The following is a 17,429-nucleotide window of genomic DNA, read 5'->3' as shown; positions in this document are numbered from 1 at the left end:
CATACCCTGGAAGACCCAACAAGACTAGAAATTTGACTTTTCAAGAAACGGCTAAATGTTTTTGTTTTCAATTTACTTAACAGGGAGGCGTTGTGAAAAATAATGTCAAAAAAAGTTAAACGCTGTTTTAACCCAAACTTTCACCTTCACGTAGTTATCTAATATCGGTAAGAAAATGTTCGTCCCTTGTAAGCCAGCACAAATTATATGCATGGTTTTAAAATAATATGATCTATCATACACCATAGAGGGCAGCTCAAGAAAGCAATGGTTGATTGTTGCTTAAAAAGAACAAACTTTGAAATTGAGGTTCACAATAAAATACTTTGATAACCGGATTTATACACTCAGGGCAGTCAATTCCTCTGTTCTACAATGTCTCCAAGATAAAAAGCAACTACAAAATAATTAAAAAGTGCAGGTAGGGATTCAAACGGAGGGCAGAGGTACAATTGGCTTATCTTTGTGGCTTATCAGACTGCAGAATGACTGGGCTCACCTATGGCACACTATGATTATTTATTACATGACGTATACACTATATATATATGTACACTGTTTCCTATAATACACACTGGTAGTGGCTCAGCAATGCGTTTTTGGGTATTCTGGGGACCATTATATCCAACACTTGCTTTCTTTTGGGGGGTGCTGAATTTATCTATTCTGATATTATATTTTTAGTGGCAAATAAGACCAGCACAGATGAGAGAGGTTTTCTAGAATGTAATAAAATACATTTTGAAGTTATAAATACGTTTATATATCTATCAGCGTTAGTAGGACCTTACTTTATTTAAGCAAACTATGTCTTTATTGTAAATAGTCACAGGTTTGTTGAAATAGTTACCTCTGATTTATGACTGTGGACTTAACTTGCAATTTAATTTATTGAACCATTAATGCTGGTAAAATGTATTTGCCACAGTAATACAGCACCCTCTACTGCTCAATTGGGGTTATTGCAGCTTGTTAAAGGAAAACTGACACCAAATTTTCACTTCTTGTTTTTTAAAAGTTTATTATATTTAATGAAACTTAATGATATTTTTTTTTAATGATGTATAATGGTTGTTTTTATCTGGCTGAGTAGACACTGGCGTTATCTAACTGCTGCTCAATCTAAACGGCTCTCAGTTTCACACAGAGAAATTAAATCACAGCATCAGCCCCGTTAGGTTGAGCAGCAGTCGGTCAAATAGCAGTAGAGTCTAAACCAACATGGCTGCTCAGCCAGATAAAAAAAAAGTACAATTTTATCAAAAAAACAAAAAAAAAACAGTATACATCATTTGGTTTTTTATTTGTCTTTTTAAATGGGTGAAGATGTGATGACAGTTGTCCTTTAAGGTATCTTTTAGACTGCATTGCCCAAAAGGAAAATTTCATTTATTTTAAAGATCCACCTGTACAGCCTTTCATCTATTAGGAAACATATTCTAACACAGTACAAGCAAAAAAACAAACAAAACATAGCTATCTGCCAGTGATAATGCTTTGAGGAGATGTATTAAGACCCTGATTGTGACTCTTTTCATTGCTTTTAACTAATGGACCAAGTTTGCAAGTTTAGAATTAAAAGCAGTTACAAAGCCATTCTCTAATTATAATGTATTTCACGATTGAGCTTTATTTATTTGTTAGCCTTTTTGTTTTCTAAATAACTATACAGCCCTATATTATGCAAATCATGTCTACCGCTAACACAACTTGGTACTTGCTGTTTTGCTATGGAACTAAGGCTGGACTCAAATTGGCAACAAAATGGCCACTGAATTATAGCTACTCATCAAATTTGCTGATCTTTAGTTTGCTCATCATAAGGAAAATAACAAGTTCTTCTGGGCAAAGTCTCCGCAGACTTGAATCCGGGCACGGGGTGACAGCTAAGTCTACTAGGATAACCTGCCCCTAGTGCAACAGAATCCTGCAACTCTCCATCGTTTGCAAATCAGACTCTCATGGGAGATCCTACGTGATGCTACCGGATCCATGTGCCATATACAGGTCTGCAATTTACAGTAATGATTACTTCAGCTAACCAGAAACAATTTATCATCAACAGCGCAGTTTATGGAAATCTAAAATGGCCACACTGCAAACTAAACTGCTTTTCTATTTGTGGAAGAAATGTTCAATGTTTTAGAATTCGTAAACACAAGTAGTGACCTATGCCAACTCGCCCAAGCTTGTATTTTTGATGAGATAAGGCTAGGTCTATTGCACTCTTGCTAGAACTGATATTTCTGTTCCCCTCCTGGCCATTCCTTATCACACACTCCATGGCTCTCATTAAAAATGGTGTACACAGGACTGGCCTTGACTTTGGTCCCACAATAACATGTCTCTATAAGAATCTACCTACTTTGTCTCTATGAACCTGGATGTTCTGACAGGAAGTGGAAGTTGAGAAAAGATAAAACCACTGTTTTGCCTTATTTCATTGGGTTAAGCTAACACAAGACAGGAAATTTAACAAAACGTCCTTCATTTCATTGTTTATGACATTTGAGCGTCTCCAGTGTTAGAAGCCAAGTTATTTTTCTCCTTCTATTTCCATGCTTGGTTTATTGAATGTTGTCCATTTCATATCTCTCTCCACCTTGGAAAATGGTGGGTTAGGAAAAAGCAAAATATAGTGAGTTCTTTAATCATTATGGGTCCCCATAGTTTGCAAGTTGTAGAATTGGAACTTCATAAATGATGCATTCACAAACATTAGAAGAGAGAAAAAAGATAAATGCTTGGCCAGTCTTGCTTTATGAGCAAGCGTTCTCCAGTGGGGAAGGAAACTCCACTCTTTGCTCATCCATGCGATTTCCCTGGACACGGAAGAGGATCTCAAATAAATCTGCAGCAGACGATGGAAGAGGTGGTGAACAGCGCTGGTCTTCCATCCGCTGAGCCTGTAACAAATAAAACCAAGGGGAATCTCACTGTAGGACGTTAATGGCCAAAACAAGCAGAGAGAAAAAAAACTTAAATGGAAGTTATCTTTTTCTGTTACCTATTGAGCTTTAGATCGAAGAATGTAGGAAGCTCAAACAGTGTTGCAGTGTTGTTAAAATGTAACTCCACTTTTATTTCCTTTGTAGTTAGCGTGTGTTTACATTGTGCTTACAAAACAAATGCCGTTCATATCTCACTGCTTTGTTATAAACAATAGCGCACCTGGATCTGTTAGCACAATAATTGCTGTAGGGATACACTGTATATTGCTGTCCTAAGTGAACTATTGATACTAAACGTTGTTGTTTTTTATTTACACTGAACGAAATTATAAACGCAACACTTTTGTTTTTGCCCCCATTTGTCATGAGCTGAACTCAAAGATCTAAGACTTTTTCTATGAACACAAAAGGTATATTTCTCTCAAATATTGTTCACAAATCTGTCTAAATCTTTGTTAGTGAGCACTTCTCCTTTGCCGAGATAATCCATGCAGGTGTGGCATATCAAGAGGCTGATTAGACAGCATGATCAGGGCCGCCACCAGAAATTTTGGGGCCCCTAACTCAGCTCAGGGTCTGGGCCCCCTGGGGCCCGCCTTCAATCCCGCCCAAAGGGTCCGCCTCCAAATACCGCCCACAGGAATACACACAGACACAAAAACACACACTGATACAAAAGGACACAGACACACACACACACACAAAGATACATACTAACAGACACACATACTGAAACAGAAATACACGCATATAGGCATACGTACTGACACACACATACTGAGACATACACACATATACAGACACACAGGCATACATGGTGACAGATAGACACATACTAACATACATACAGACACACATGGATGAGGACTTAAACATGCATACACCGACATTACATACATACACACAGACATACATTCATTCATACTGGCATACATACATATATACATACACACAGACATACTGACATACACACAGACATACTGACATACACAGACATTCTGACATACACACAGACATACATTCATTCATACTGGCATACATACATATATACATACACACAGACATACTGACATACATACATACATACAGACATTCTGACATACACACAGACATACTGACATACACACTGACATTCTGACATACATACAGACATACTGACATACACACAGACATTCTGACATACATACAGACATACTGACATACATACAGACATTCTGACATACACACAGACATTCTGACATACATACAGACATACTGACATACAGACATACAGACATTCTGACATACACACAGACATACATACATTCTGACATAGATACATACTAACATACACAAATACAGCTAATTTTTCTTACCTTTTTTTGCAGGTGGAAGGCTGTGGCTGATGGGAGTCGGCGTGGCTCCAGCGGCGGTTGTTTTTCTTCCCTCCCGCGCGGCGCTGAGGGGAGGGACTTGGGAGGAAGTGACGGCCACTTCCTCCCAGCAGTACTTTGCGGCTGAGATTTTTTTAAAGGGGCCCGGTCGCGCTATTGCACGGCCGCAGCGCTGACCGGGCCCCTTAAGATACAGGGCCCATCGAGTGGCCCTAAGTGAGTGGGCCACCCGATGGGCCCCATTAGCATGTGCTACATGTGGGGGCCGGGCCCCCCAGGGCCGCCTGGCCCGTGACAACCGTTATGGTTGTCTCCCCCTGATGGCGGCCTTGAGCATGATTATTGCACAGGTGTGCCTTAGGCTGGCCACAATAAAAGGCCACTCTAAAACGTGCAGTTTTATCACACAGCACAATGCCACAGGTGTCGCAAGTTTTGAGGGAGAGTGCAATTGGCATGCTGACTGCAGGAATGTCCACCAGAGCTGTTGCCCGTTAATTGAATGTTCATTTCTCTACCATAAGCCGTCTCCAAAGGCGTGTCAGAGAATTTGGCACTACATCACAACCGCAGACCACGTGTAAACACACCAGCCCAGGACCTCCACATCTAGCATCTTCACCTCCAAGATCGTCTGAGACCAGCCACCCACACAACTGCTGCAACAATCGGTTTGCTTAAACAAATAATTTCTGCACAAACTGTCAGAAACCGTCTCAGGGAAGATCATCTGCATGCTCGTCATCCTCATTGGGGGTCTCGACCTGACTGCAGTTTGTTGTCGTAACTGATATGAGTGGGCAAATGATTCAATGATGTCTGGCACTTTGGAGAGGTGTTCTCTTCACGGATGAATCCCGGTTTTCACTGTACAGGGCAGATGGCAGACAGCGTGTATGGTGTTGTGTGGGTGAGCGGTTTGCTGATGTCAACATTGTGGATCGAGTGGCCCATGGTAGTGGTGGGGTTATGGTATGGGCAGGCATATGTTATGGACAACGAACATAGGTGCATTTTATTCATGGCATTTTTTCATTTGCATCTATCTATCTATCTATCTATCTATCTGTCTATCTATCTATCTATATCTATCTATCTATGTGTCTATCTATCTATCTATCTATCTATATCTATCTATCTATGTGTCTATCTATCTATCTATCTGTGTCTATCTATCTATCTATCTATCTATCTGTCTGTCTGTCTATGTGTCTGTCTATCTATCTCTCCCTCTATCTATCTATCTATCTATCTATCTATCTATCTATCTATCTGTGTCTATCTATCTGTCTGTCTGTCTATCTATCTCTCTATCTATCTATCTATCTATTTATGTGTCTGTGTGTCTAGTGCTTCTCTGTACCCACATATGTATTTTATGAAGGAAAACCAAAGAAGTAATTTGAATATTAGCATATGTATCATCATTAAAATGAGGTGAAGGTTTACACAATCGTCTCCATCGCACAGAGCCAACTTCTGTTACACACAAACAGGCCACATCTTGCATATTATTACACCCCTCTGCTACCAACAATGCTGGAAGGATAAAACCAGTCAGCCCGAAAGAAACACACAATAGCATATCAGCTGCCAGCCTGATATCGGCTCTTGTGAAGGAAGCAGCCCCAGCTCCCAGCTGTTCATTTATTCAGAGTGAGGACAGGGGAGATTTTAACCTCTAAGCCGAGATAACAACGGCCTTGGCCCAGATCATGTTATACCCATGTCCCTGCCTACCTCTCTAAATAATCTAGCAGCCAGGCTTGGCAGAGATACTAGTGGGACCTCAATGCCTCTCCCCAGGAGTGCAGGGTGTGCTAGCACTCAAAGCTACATGCACAGAAAGAATAAGAATTGAATAATAAGAACCCTTCTCTTCATCTCCTGTGCCACCATGCGCCATGTCACTGGAAGACAGTCTAAGAATTTATCCCATACCTCATCATTTAAATTACAGGAAATAATTCCTATTGATTACATGTGAAACCATGATCTAAATATCAGATAAAATATCATACAAGAGGATCATATATTGTTCAATCAGTTCTTTATAATTTCTTACCTGGTGGTCTAGAATGGTATTATATAACTCCTCCTGGGCTGGAATCTTTATTGTTGGAGGTTTCTTTTTCTGACTTCTTATAGCCCAAGAGCTGCCCCTTCGGCGTTGTAGCTCTGAGAGAATCCCTTTATCATCAGTGGGCAGGGAGAGCTGGCGGTAGCTGGGGAAAGAGAAGTGGCGTGTGTGTCGCGGGCGCAGAGGGGGTAACTCTGCTCTCTGTTCTTCTAGGCGCCGTGTCTGAACAGTTGAGAGGAGTTCAAGGAACTCTTCAGTATGGAGGGAAAGGAGAGAGGAGGAGATACCTGCATGCAAAAGAAGAAATAGTTTTAAACAAAACACACGGGCAACTGTCATATGTAAGGATAGATAATAAAAGCGAGAAACATTGACAGCTGCAGGGAAATTGGATCTATCTATGGAGGATTCTGCGGTCTCATGGGATCTTCCTGAGACCTCAATACTGTAGTCTCCCAGATGCGCAAGAGTACAGAGGTGACGTTGGCTCCCCCCCAGCCAGTAGACCTCCAGCGGCGATTTATCATTGTACGTGTACATTTCCTTGTACACATAATTCTTGAGACATTTGGCATATGGGACAAGCAGATAGCAGCAGTATGACTAAGGTTAACAGGAGCCTATAGGCCTGAAAATAATATATAAGTTCCTTGCCAATACATTAACCTTTGTTCATCCACTTTTTGTCAAAAAGTGCAAGCTTAAAGGGACACTCCAGGCACCAGAACAACTTGCCAGGAGGCCCCTGGGTGCACGCTTGCTTCAAGGATTTAAACTATTCTGAAATGGTTTAACCCCTAAGTTGCCTCAAGCACTGGTCTCCACTCCTCTGTTGATGGTTTCCAGCTTCTGAATTTTGAGATTCGGAAGCGCGGATTGCCTCCAGGCAGAGGCGCCGCTGATTGGTTGAGAGCGCTCAGCGGCTCCCAATTCACTAAAATGGCTGACAAAGAAGTTTAGTGAATGGGGAGTCACTTTTTGCCTCAGAGTGTCAGCTGACCACTGTCAACCAATCAGTGGCAGTGGCACCCCTGCCCAGTGGCACTCTCTGCTTCCTGAATCTCAAAATTCAAAAGCTGCCAGAGGAGGAGTGGAGACCAGTGCTGGAGGCAACTTAGGGGTTTAGATGAAGCTGTTTAGATGAAGTTGTTCATTTACATGAAGTTGTTTTTGTGCCTTTAATATTTGTTACTTACCTTGATCCAGCACGGAGACACTGCCTCCTTTATCTTATCACTATTGCTGATATCTTCTTCTCACAGAGAAGCATTGTGGACAATAAGTGCCTGCTAGGCACCACAACTCTCCTCCAATCAAATGCTCTTTGTGAGAAGCACTGAATGAAGAACCAAGTATGACAGGTTCACCAGAAGGTGAAGCACCAGAATGACAGCCACTAGAGGTGTGTTTAGTCGTGTAATGTATAAATTGCCGTATCTGAAAAATCTCAATGTTTAACATGCAGGACTAAACCGACAGGGCCACTTTACTCACACCACTTCATTGTGGCTTGTTACAAGATGACAATTGATTCATTTAATTCTGAATGAGAGTTCAGCAATGACCTGAGGAACTCTTAGACCAAGATACTGGTTGGAGTAGAAATAGCGATAACATAAATCATTTTGGTTCAGCCACCAGTCCAAATGCAGGCAACGCTTGTCACATGACTATTGCCGTACGTTCTAAAGAATCAGAAATGAAGTTGTGAAATCAGAGAGAACCAAGGCTAAAATTAAAAGAGTAATGTGTCAGCAGAAACAATTCAATACACAATCTGCCATACAGACTCAAAAGATAAGTTCACATGCTATTTATTATATTATAAATTATATAACAGTCAAGAACATAATAACGTATCACTGCTGGTATTAGAAGTAAGATTAAGGTCATATACAAGATCTTCAGGCAAAATGGGATCAGAATGCGACCTGGGCACGCAACCTGGAAATACGAATTGGGAAATAAAGGATTTCCTTGTTACCTCTTCTCTCCCTGACAGGTGAGGGGGGAGCAGATCTCCAGGCTCGTGGTCTCTCTTCCTGGTCATCTTGAGAAACGTTACCTTCATCCTGGAAAACAGATTCTTCTTCATGTGTTTCTGGAAACGTCTGAAGAGGAAGTTTGTGAAAGGGACAGCTGATCAGAGCATTGTAGTGATGGTTAGCTGCTGTTATAAACCCCTTTTTATTTTTGCTTTTGTATAACATATCGGGTAGCGTAGCCCACAGCAGCTCAAGTTCCAAAGGTTAGTTTGAACAGGGATTTGTACTTCATCATTTTACACCATTTTTCCCAAACAAGTAACCCTGATTGATTCGATGAGAATATATAGTAAATATTATCCCCAGGAGTGTGCTAGTCCTTAGAGATACAGGTACCCGTACAGACTGGCAAATCTATCACTATGTAGATTCTCTGTTAAAGATCAGGATTGCCCAAAAGGGAGATTGTCCTTATTGATTGCCCAGAAGTAGGATTAGAATGTTTAGAACTACAACTTCCGTGATGTATGCAATTCTAATGGCTCGCAAAGCATCATGGGAGTTGTAGTCAAACAACATTTGGAGACCTAACTCTTGTAGGTTGTTAGCTGCATACAACCTATTGTATCATTGTCTTTCTACCCATCAAACTAACATTTATTCCCTTTACTTACTGTATTCGGTGCTTTGGAATTATTATTATCATATATAATAAAGTGGTCTCCTTGTACTCACCTCGGTAGAAGGGTCACCTTCTCCTCTTTCTGACGTCGTCTGATTTTCTAGAAATGTCACTGATGACTCTCTTTCTTCGCACTCTCCTTGCGCACTCATCATTAAAATACACCTTTTCGCTCCTTTTCCCTCTTCTCTACATATATATCTATTTCTTCTTCTTCTTTCTGCTTGTTTGTCTTTGCTTCTTTTTCTTTTTCCCCCCCTCAGACGGAAGGTCAGAACCTGACAATCACAATTGTAAAATAGACGAATATTAGTGTATTTCTTCATACAAGTGCCTGTATACATTGAATTGTATATGTATTCATATACCACATTTTGCATCGTTTAATGGATTGTTTGAATAGATTAAGCCCAAAGTTTCAGCAACATGTGATAATATATTATCTTACAACACCGTATGACATCTTATCCTACCATTCCAGTTTATATAGAATTGTATCCCAGTAATAAGGATGATTTGAGTGCTTTATATAATTATATCAATAAATGACCCTTCCACCTCCCCAGACTCTGCTTTAAGTATGTCTTAATTCAGATTGACTTTATACTGTGTTCTAAACTGAGAAACCAGACAGTAAGATGTATTTGCTAAAATCACACCGAGTGCTGGAAGCCTGAGTGTAAATTTAACACCACATCCCCGCGTGAATCGGATTTACTGAACTATTGAAATAACCAGCATGTCCACTCCTCTGTGTGAGAATTCTGGTGGTCACTGAATGCTTTGCAAATTTCAACACTCTCAATTCCGCAGCCCATCTAAAAGGGGAAACAGTGGGAAACAAGAAATTTTTTGATTCATTTCTTGGAAGATAGAATGCATAATGTGTTGTGTTTTAGGGGGCATTTTCTTTCAACGTACTGCCCAACAAAATGAAAGCCAATCATTTTAGAGCAGAGATTCCCCTGGTTGCTAATACTGAATATTTAAACACAGATAAAATATATGTTATGGAAAGTTAGATCCCTTTAACTACAATGACAAAAAAATACCAACTTAGATTTAATTTCTTTCTGGATGTCCCGAAGATCTCCTGCAGAATATCTGCTGAATTCACAGCCCCCCTATGCTATTTTGACAGGTTTGAGGATATGGTAAATGCCATTTTATTCACTTTCTCGTGAAGTACTTCCAGACGATGTTTTCTTTAGGAAGAATTAGGCATATCCGGGGTCAATGCTATGAGGTACAGCTTTCAACAGGCAACTCTGTTCCAACCAAAATATCTACTGTGTCCGACTTCCACTGTGTGCGGAAATCTGCTCATTCCTGTCAAGTTGTTAAATTTATGAAGAAATACATAAGAATTTTCTGCAAAGATAGGCCTTTGTTGTACCAGCATGAAGGAAGTAAAGAGAGGGGTGTGGTTGGTAGGGTTTCCCCCCCGGTCCTGATTACAGAGGAAGGTTAATGGTTTAACTGAGGAATGGGTCCCAGCTGGTAGAGGGCCCTCACAGAACAATATCAAGTGAGAACCCCTTCCTCTAACCCAAACGCAAGCTGAGTTACCTCTAAGTGAGGTAACCGTTACACTAAATAAAATCATTAAAAAAACAGAAATTAAAAAACACACACATTAACTCTTGGATAACATATAGAAAAAAATCTTTGGTCACGCCATCCCTGAGCAAATGAAAATCTATATACCAGAGTTACCGGATATCACAACCTGTGTTCAAGCAGGGCCTTTGACTATATATAGTTCATTAACGATCAGGCAGTGCGCCATTCACATATACATCAAAAGACAGATAGTGGTGGGCAAACATTCAAAGGCCCAAGCAGTGGGAGACAGTAGGAACTGTGGGTATCACAAAAATATCTACTTACTGTAACTGTGAGTCACACTTACAAATGTCTATATGTGTCATATAACAAGAACTGATAGCTGTACATTATAGTTACAGATAGACACTGTGTGTCAACGTCACAGAGGTACAAAACTACAGCAGATAATAGTGTGTGCGTCAATGACAGCTGCGTGTGTCACCTGGACAGAAAACAGTCAATCGTGATGGTCGATAGCTGTGTACGTTAGAATTACAATGATTTATATAGCGCCAACATATTCGGCAGTGCTGACAGATAGCTGTGTATGTTACAGTGACAGATAGCTGTGGGTATCACTACCACAGTATTTCTTATGATGCTAGATAGCTGTATATGTTGTAGTGGCAGATAGCTGTGAATGTCGCGGAGACACATAGCAGTACACATGCCCGGGACAGGTCCTCGTTACTCACCTAATAAAGATGTTATTCTGTGGCCAGTGATCCCTTTACAGTGCTGGCCAGGCTCCTGCGGGGCAGATAGCTGTGTGTCAGTGACTGATGGTCACTGTGTCTCTCGATGACAGGCAGCAGTCTCCCTCTGTCAGTGGACTGCTCCGTACAGGTGCTCTTTTCTCACCTCACTTACTATATGTCTGGACGGGAGCAGTCTCTCTTTCTCCTGGTGTCAAAGCTGTCACTTCCCCTCACCGCCTCTGCTTCCGCTCACTGTCTCTTCCTCTTTTCTTCCTCTCTTCCTCTATCTGATAGTCTCTTCTCTTTGCTTTCTTCCTCCCATGAATGTTATCTATCTCACTCTCTGTTCCGTAGCCTCCTTACCTGCATGTCATCTGTCCCTCCAGATACCTCGTCCTCTCTATTTTTATCTACCACCTTCGATATGTCTCTAAAGTTTGTTACATTCTCTCTCCCAGTCCATACCGTCTGGCTGTCTATGTGTCACTTCAAGGCTTTTTTCATCTTATTTGTGACAGTCTTCCATTCTGGTTCTTACTCCTAGGATGTCTTTCTCTAACCTTCTCAGGCTAACACTCCCTTTTTCCACTTCTCGAGCTTTCACCCTCTCTACTGTTCTCTGAGTCCTGTTTTATTATTTTCTTACTGTATTCCAATTCACGCCTCTCTAATCCTTCCTTCCTGTCTCATACTCTCTTCCAACAGCTTTCTTCTTCATGTCACTCTCACTGTTTTTTCTTTCACGCACTCACTTTTGCTCAGCCTGTCTCTCACTCCTTACCCCTTACAGACTGTCTCTCTCCTATACCTGCCTCACACTGTCCTCACCATCTCAGTTTGTTTCCTTCTTCCTATCCCTTTCTCTCGGGCTGTTTTCGAGCTCTCTCTTGCTCGCTGCCTCGTTTTTAGATGTCTCTATTTCAGACTGAAGTTTGCAGGTTTCTCTAATACAATGAATCAGTCACTTCCTGCCCACAGCAGCAGAGACTGTGGGTGCTATGTGGGTTTTCCTGTGTATACATCAACAAACACTCTTGTTTTAACTTGTCAAGGGTCAAAGAGTAAGCAACACATTGAGGCAGGATCCCGGCATGCAAAGACAGACACATATATATATATACATCTATCTGATTTACATAGCCGTTATCAAATATACCAGCTTATGTGGGCAGTGCCATCTTCCCCCACTGCTCCAGAATGTTAATCATGTTTTTTTTGGAATTTAAGGTCTATTTTGTTTTCCTATTGCGCTGCGGAATATGTGGGTGCTTAACAAATAATTGTTATTGTAAATACATTGCACTAAGTGATCCCTGATTGTAGATTGTGGTCTTTGCAGAGCAGGCAGCTGTGGTACAATGCAAGAGTGTTATGTAAGCAGACATTCTTGTGGCAAAGCAAACAGGCTTTATTCTTGCACAAGAATTGATGTAAGTCTCGAATGCAGTGCACGAAGCAGATTACTGAATTGGGAAAAATAACTAGATCAGACGGATGTATTCGGCATACTGTAGCCCCATGTAGCTAGAGCGCAGCTAAGCGAAAAAAGGCCTTGACAGGGGTTAGGAGGCGGACTTAGGAGGAAGTAAGCAAGGAGTGGAGTTATGGGTAAGTAGGTTTGGCTATTTAAATAGGCAGCCATTTTAGGTGAGTCATTTCTAATTTCCTACCTGGTTGAGTTTGTCCCACCCACCCTCCCTGGTTTTGTTACGTGTGGGGTTATCCCGTTTTTTCACAGCGGCGGGATGGGGAGCTGAAGGAGAAGAAATAGGCTCCCCAGGATGAACATGATGGAAAACAAACAAGTTGTGGTCATCGGTGGTTGATAGGTTTCGAGTCCTGTCGGTGGCTCAGAACCTGGTGGGGTAGGGATATCCGGGTATACCCCTGCCGTGGTTAATGGATGGTTGGCACTTTAAGTTGGTGTTTTGGAATACTGTTGGTGTATGTTATATATATATATATATATATATATATATATATGTGTGTTATTTATATGGGGGTCATTGCCTTTTATATGTTAACAGAAGGAATAGGATGCGAGGGCGGAGTATGGGGGGCAATGACCCATGTTTTACTTGTTAAGTTATTATTATTATTATTATTATTATTGTTATTATTATTATTTGGTTAATAAAGCTGTGGACAAATTTTCCCATATTCCCTAGTGTCTGTGCGTTATTGGGTTAGGATATGGGGTTGGTTGTCCTGGATTCCGACTGCCCAAATGGGGACTATACACCTGTCATGTATACTACATATTTACAAAGATACACACCCATATATAGTGTAATAATTGGATATTCTTATTGTACTTATTACTCACGTGATTTAGAGCATAATTAGCTCTGATATTGTCACCAGAAGTGTCGATCAGGGATTTCCAGCCAGGGATGTTTCTTTAGCCTTGAGGCATGTGTAGAGAAACAGAAAAGTCTTTGAAATGCAATGTTTATATAAAAATAAAAAAAACGAAGTTTCATAAACACCTATCATAACCAATAAAAAAGCTTTTATATTTACATTTTGTGAGCTAATCTGCTAGATGCACAACACAAATAATATGCAGGGTATGCTCACACACATGTTGGTTCATTTTATATCATGCTCCCTCGTGTTCTTCACATCTTCTATCACTTGTTAGTGTGTTTCATGTCGGTCTCTAGAGAAACGCCCCTGCTTGCATATCCTTTCTCTGATTAGAGCATCTGCTAACAACATCATAGCAGATTGTGCTCTAAATCACGTGAGTGGCATTAGAACAACAATATACATTATATATAGATTTTATTCATAGAGCACTATGTATGCTGGTATTGTTTATTTTTTATGTTGGCGGTTAATATTACATCTGCCAAATGTATGAGTTATTTAGGATTTTGAATATTTTAAGCATTTGAGTGATCTTCATCGTACAGGACACTAATTCGTAATAGAAAGAGAATTAAATTGAAACTATCAAATTTAGGCTACAATTGCAGAACTCAGCATTTGTCAAAACATTGCTATTTTAGTCTAATAATCTGCGTTTCTAATAGAGTTACGTTCCCATATTCAACGTTTGACGTAGTTTATTGATACGGGCAATGAACCAAGAAATTTATTAAAATAACCATCTTTGGATATCCCAAATAATGTGAATTCTGAACTTAAAAATAACAAGAGATATAAAGGGCCCTGCTCAAAAAGTGTGCAAAAATAAGTGACCGGTAAATGTATTTATAGTAAGTGACTATAGGGAAGCAAATTTCGGATAATTTGGAATTACAACTGATTTTTTTTTTCTTGCGTTACACAGAAAATTGGGCTAATTAAAATGCTGGAGGTTTGAGAAAAGTAACAAAGCATTATTTAAATATTCCCCTCACCAACAGCAGACAAATCAGTCACGGAGCCTGAGCATGTTAGTGACACTTGACGGCTGATGAGATAAGGATTGTATAGTCACGCAAGTGGAAAACTGTACATGCAGATTGACGTGACGAATTAAAGTGATGTCTCATTGTTTGGTATTGGCAAGTGAATGGTATCATGATGCTTGCTTCTTTCCTCCCACCCTCAGTGCTTGCAGATTTAATACAAATTAATAACCTCAATGTGAACTGCAAAGGTTGTGCTACAGCACTAATTCCTAACCTAGATGTATTAATCCCTCCCACTGCTTCTTGTGGTGTGCATGTGTGGTGAGTATGTCGATGTACAGGCAGGCCTGCATGAGAAGAAGATATGTTTAAATGCAAAACAACAGCACAGACACATCTAGTAAAAGACCCGATACACCCCCTCAGCTAGCTATAGTATTTAGTCTCTCTCCCTAAGGGAGACAAATAAAAAAATAAAAAATCTCAAATAAAATGAATATATATATATATCCAAAATGTATTGTTGTCCATTACGTACGTGTCGAGCTAGCAATATATCCCACAATTGTAACTGAGCACTATCAGGCATAATGGGGGTTATGTACAAGGAAAGTGTTGAGCTGTTATGTGTATTAAAAAGGAGACTTAACCCCTTAAGGACCAAACTTCTGGAATAAAATGGAATCATGACGTGTCACACATGTCATGTGTCCTTAAGGGGTTAAAACGATACTAATAAAAGTAAACTCACAGAAAGTAATGTTTGGAGTAAGGCTGCGGTCTTTATTTAGAAGGAATTTAACTGTATATATGTATATTTGTAGTCGGGGCAATATAGCCGTGATGAAAAAGGTAACATAACATATTATAACCAATAAACATATTCAAACTGACACCAGTTGGTTGTGGTGTGCCGGAACCGACAAAGCAGTAGGCCTGAAATAAAAGTGGGCAAAAAGAAAACAAATACACTTTGCACCAATTAATGATTTTTTGGTGGTCTCTGAGATTTTACTCACAGACCCTATTACCCACGCAAAAGAAGCTCGCACCGCAACAGCTCCAACTACGAGCAGTAAAAAGATTACAAGCTTTGGACGTGACTGACAAGGGACTTATTGTATCTTATCCAGGGGTCAAGTCCTGGGTAAAAAAGTGCAGGAACTCACCCAAGATCCACTCCCCGCCCCCTCAACCCCCCCCACCCGAAAAAAAATGATACGCTTGTATGCAGGGGCTGAGTAAGGGCACGGGGCTGAGGAGGGGGACAGGAGCTGAGGAAGAGGGACAGGAGCTTGGGGGGGGGGGGGGGGGCGGCATGGGCTGAGGAAGGGGACATGGGCTGAGGTAAGGGATAGGGGCTGAGGAAAGGGACAGGAACTGAGGAAAGGGACAGGAACTGAGGAAAGGGACAGGAACTGAGGAAAGGGACAGGAACTGAGGGGCTGAGGAAAGGGACAGGAACTGAGGGGCTGAGGAGGGGGACAGGGGCTGACAAAGGGGGCAGGGGCTGAGGAAGAGGGGCAGGGGCTGAGGAAGAGGGGCAGGGGCTGAGGAAGAGGGGCAGGGGCTGAGGAAGAAGGGGAGGGACTGAGGAAGAAGGGGAGGGACTGAGGAAGAAGGGGAGGGACTGAGGAAGAGGGGCAGGGACTGAGGAGGGGGACAGGGGCTGATGCTTGTATGCAGGGGCTGAGTAAGAGCACTGGGCTGAGTAAGGTGGACAGGGGCTGAGTAAGGTGGACAGGGGCTGAGTAAGGTGGACAGGGGCTGAGTAAGGTGGACAGGGGCTGAGTAAGGTGACAGTGCTGTGGAAAAAGGACAGGAGCTTAGGAGGAGGGGGGGCATGGGTTGAGGAAGGGACCATGGGCTGAGTAAGGTGGCAGGGCTGAGGAAGAGGGACAGGAGCTTAGGAGGAGGGGGGGGGGGCATGGGCTGAGGAAGGGGCCATGGGCTGAGGAAGAGGTCATGGGCTGAGGAAAGGGACAGGGGCTGAGGAGGGGGGCAGGGACTGAGGAGGGGGGCAGGGACTGAGGAGGAGGACAGGGACTGAGGAGGAGGACAGGGACTGAGTAATTGGACAGGGCTTGAGGAGGGGGACAGGGCCTTAAATAGGGGGACAGGGACTCGGTAAAGGGACAGGGACTGAGGAGGGAGACAGGGACATGGCTTGAGGAGGGGGACAGGGACTGGGGAAAGGGACAGGGACTAAGGAGGGAGACAGGGACTGAGGAGGGGGGCAGGGACTGAGGAGGGGGACAGGGACTGAGTAAGGGAACAGGGCTTGAGGAGGGGGACAGGGGCTGAGGAAGAAGGGGAGGGACTGAGGAAGAAGGGGAGGGACTGAGGAAGAAGGGGAGGGACTGAGGAAGAGGGGCAGGGACTGAGGAGGGGGACAGGGGCTGATGCTTGTATGCAGGGGCTGAGTAAGAGCACTGGGCTGAGTAAGGTGGACAGGGGCTGAGTAAGGTGGACAGGGGCTGAGTAAGGTGACAGTGCTGTGGAAAAAGGACAGGAGCTTAGGAGGAGGGGGGGCATGGGTTGAGGAAGGGACCATGGGCTGAGTAAGGTGGCAGGGCTGAGGAAGAGGGACAGGAGCTTAGGAGGAGGGGGGGGGCATGGGCTGAGGAAGGGGCCATGGGCTGAGGAAGAGGTCATGGGCTGAGGAAAGGGACAGGGGCTGAGGAGGGGGG

The 17,429-nt window shown here is 42.3% G+C and overlaps 1 protein-coding gene across 1 annotated transcript; it reads right to left on the bottom strand.

The window, feature by feature from the left end:
* Positions 1-1,700: 1,700 nt before the first annotated feature.
* Positions 1,701-12,309, bottom strand: GPSM3 (G protein signaling modulator 3). The gene is made up of 5 exons (XM_063431551.1): positions 11,375-12,309; positions 9,125-9,349; positions 8,389-8,515; positions 6,390-6,691; positions 1,701-2,906 (listed from the first exon to the last, which is right to left on the bottom strand). The coding sequence occupies exons 2-5, from the start codon at positions 9,224-9,226 to the stop codon at positions 2,760-2,762; spliced, it is 678 nt and encodes a 225-aa protein (XP_063287621.1). The 5' UTR covers positions 9,227-9,349; positions 11,375-12,309; the 3' UTR covers positions 1,701-2,759.
* Between the last annotated feature and the right edge of the window lie 5,120 nt (positions 12,310-17,429).

Source organism: Pelobates fuscus, chromosome 9 (genome assembly GCF_036172605.1).
Source record: "Pelobates fuscus isolate aPelFus1 chromosome 9, aPelFus1.pri, whole genome shotgun sequence".
Taxonomy (NCBI): Eukaryota; Metazoa; Chordata; class Amphibia; order Anura; family Pelobatidae; genus Pelobates; species Pelobates fuscus.
This window is presented reverse-complemented; position numbering and strand designations above follow the sequence as displayed.

Bases quoted from the DNA above. Each gene is read 5' to 3' on its own strand.
- GPSM3 (XM_063431551.1), bottom strand. From the start codon at position 9,226: ATGATGAGTGCGCAAGGAGAGTGCGAAGAAAGAGAGTCATCAGTGACA. The intron at 8,516-9,124 runs GTGAGTACAAGG...CTTCCTCTTCAG, and splicing joins AAGGTGACCCTTCTACCGAG to ACGTTTCCAGAAACACATGA. The intron at 6,692-8,388 runs GTAACAAGGAAA...TTTTGCATGCAG, and splicing joins ACCTGTCAGGGAGAGAAGAG to GTATCTCCTCCTCTCTCCTT.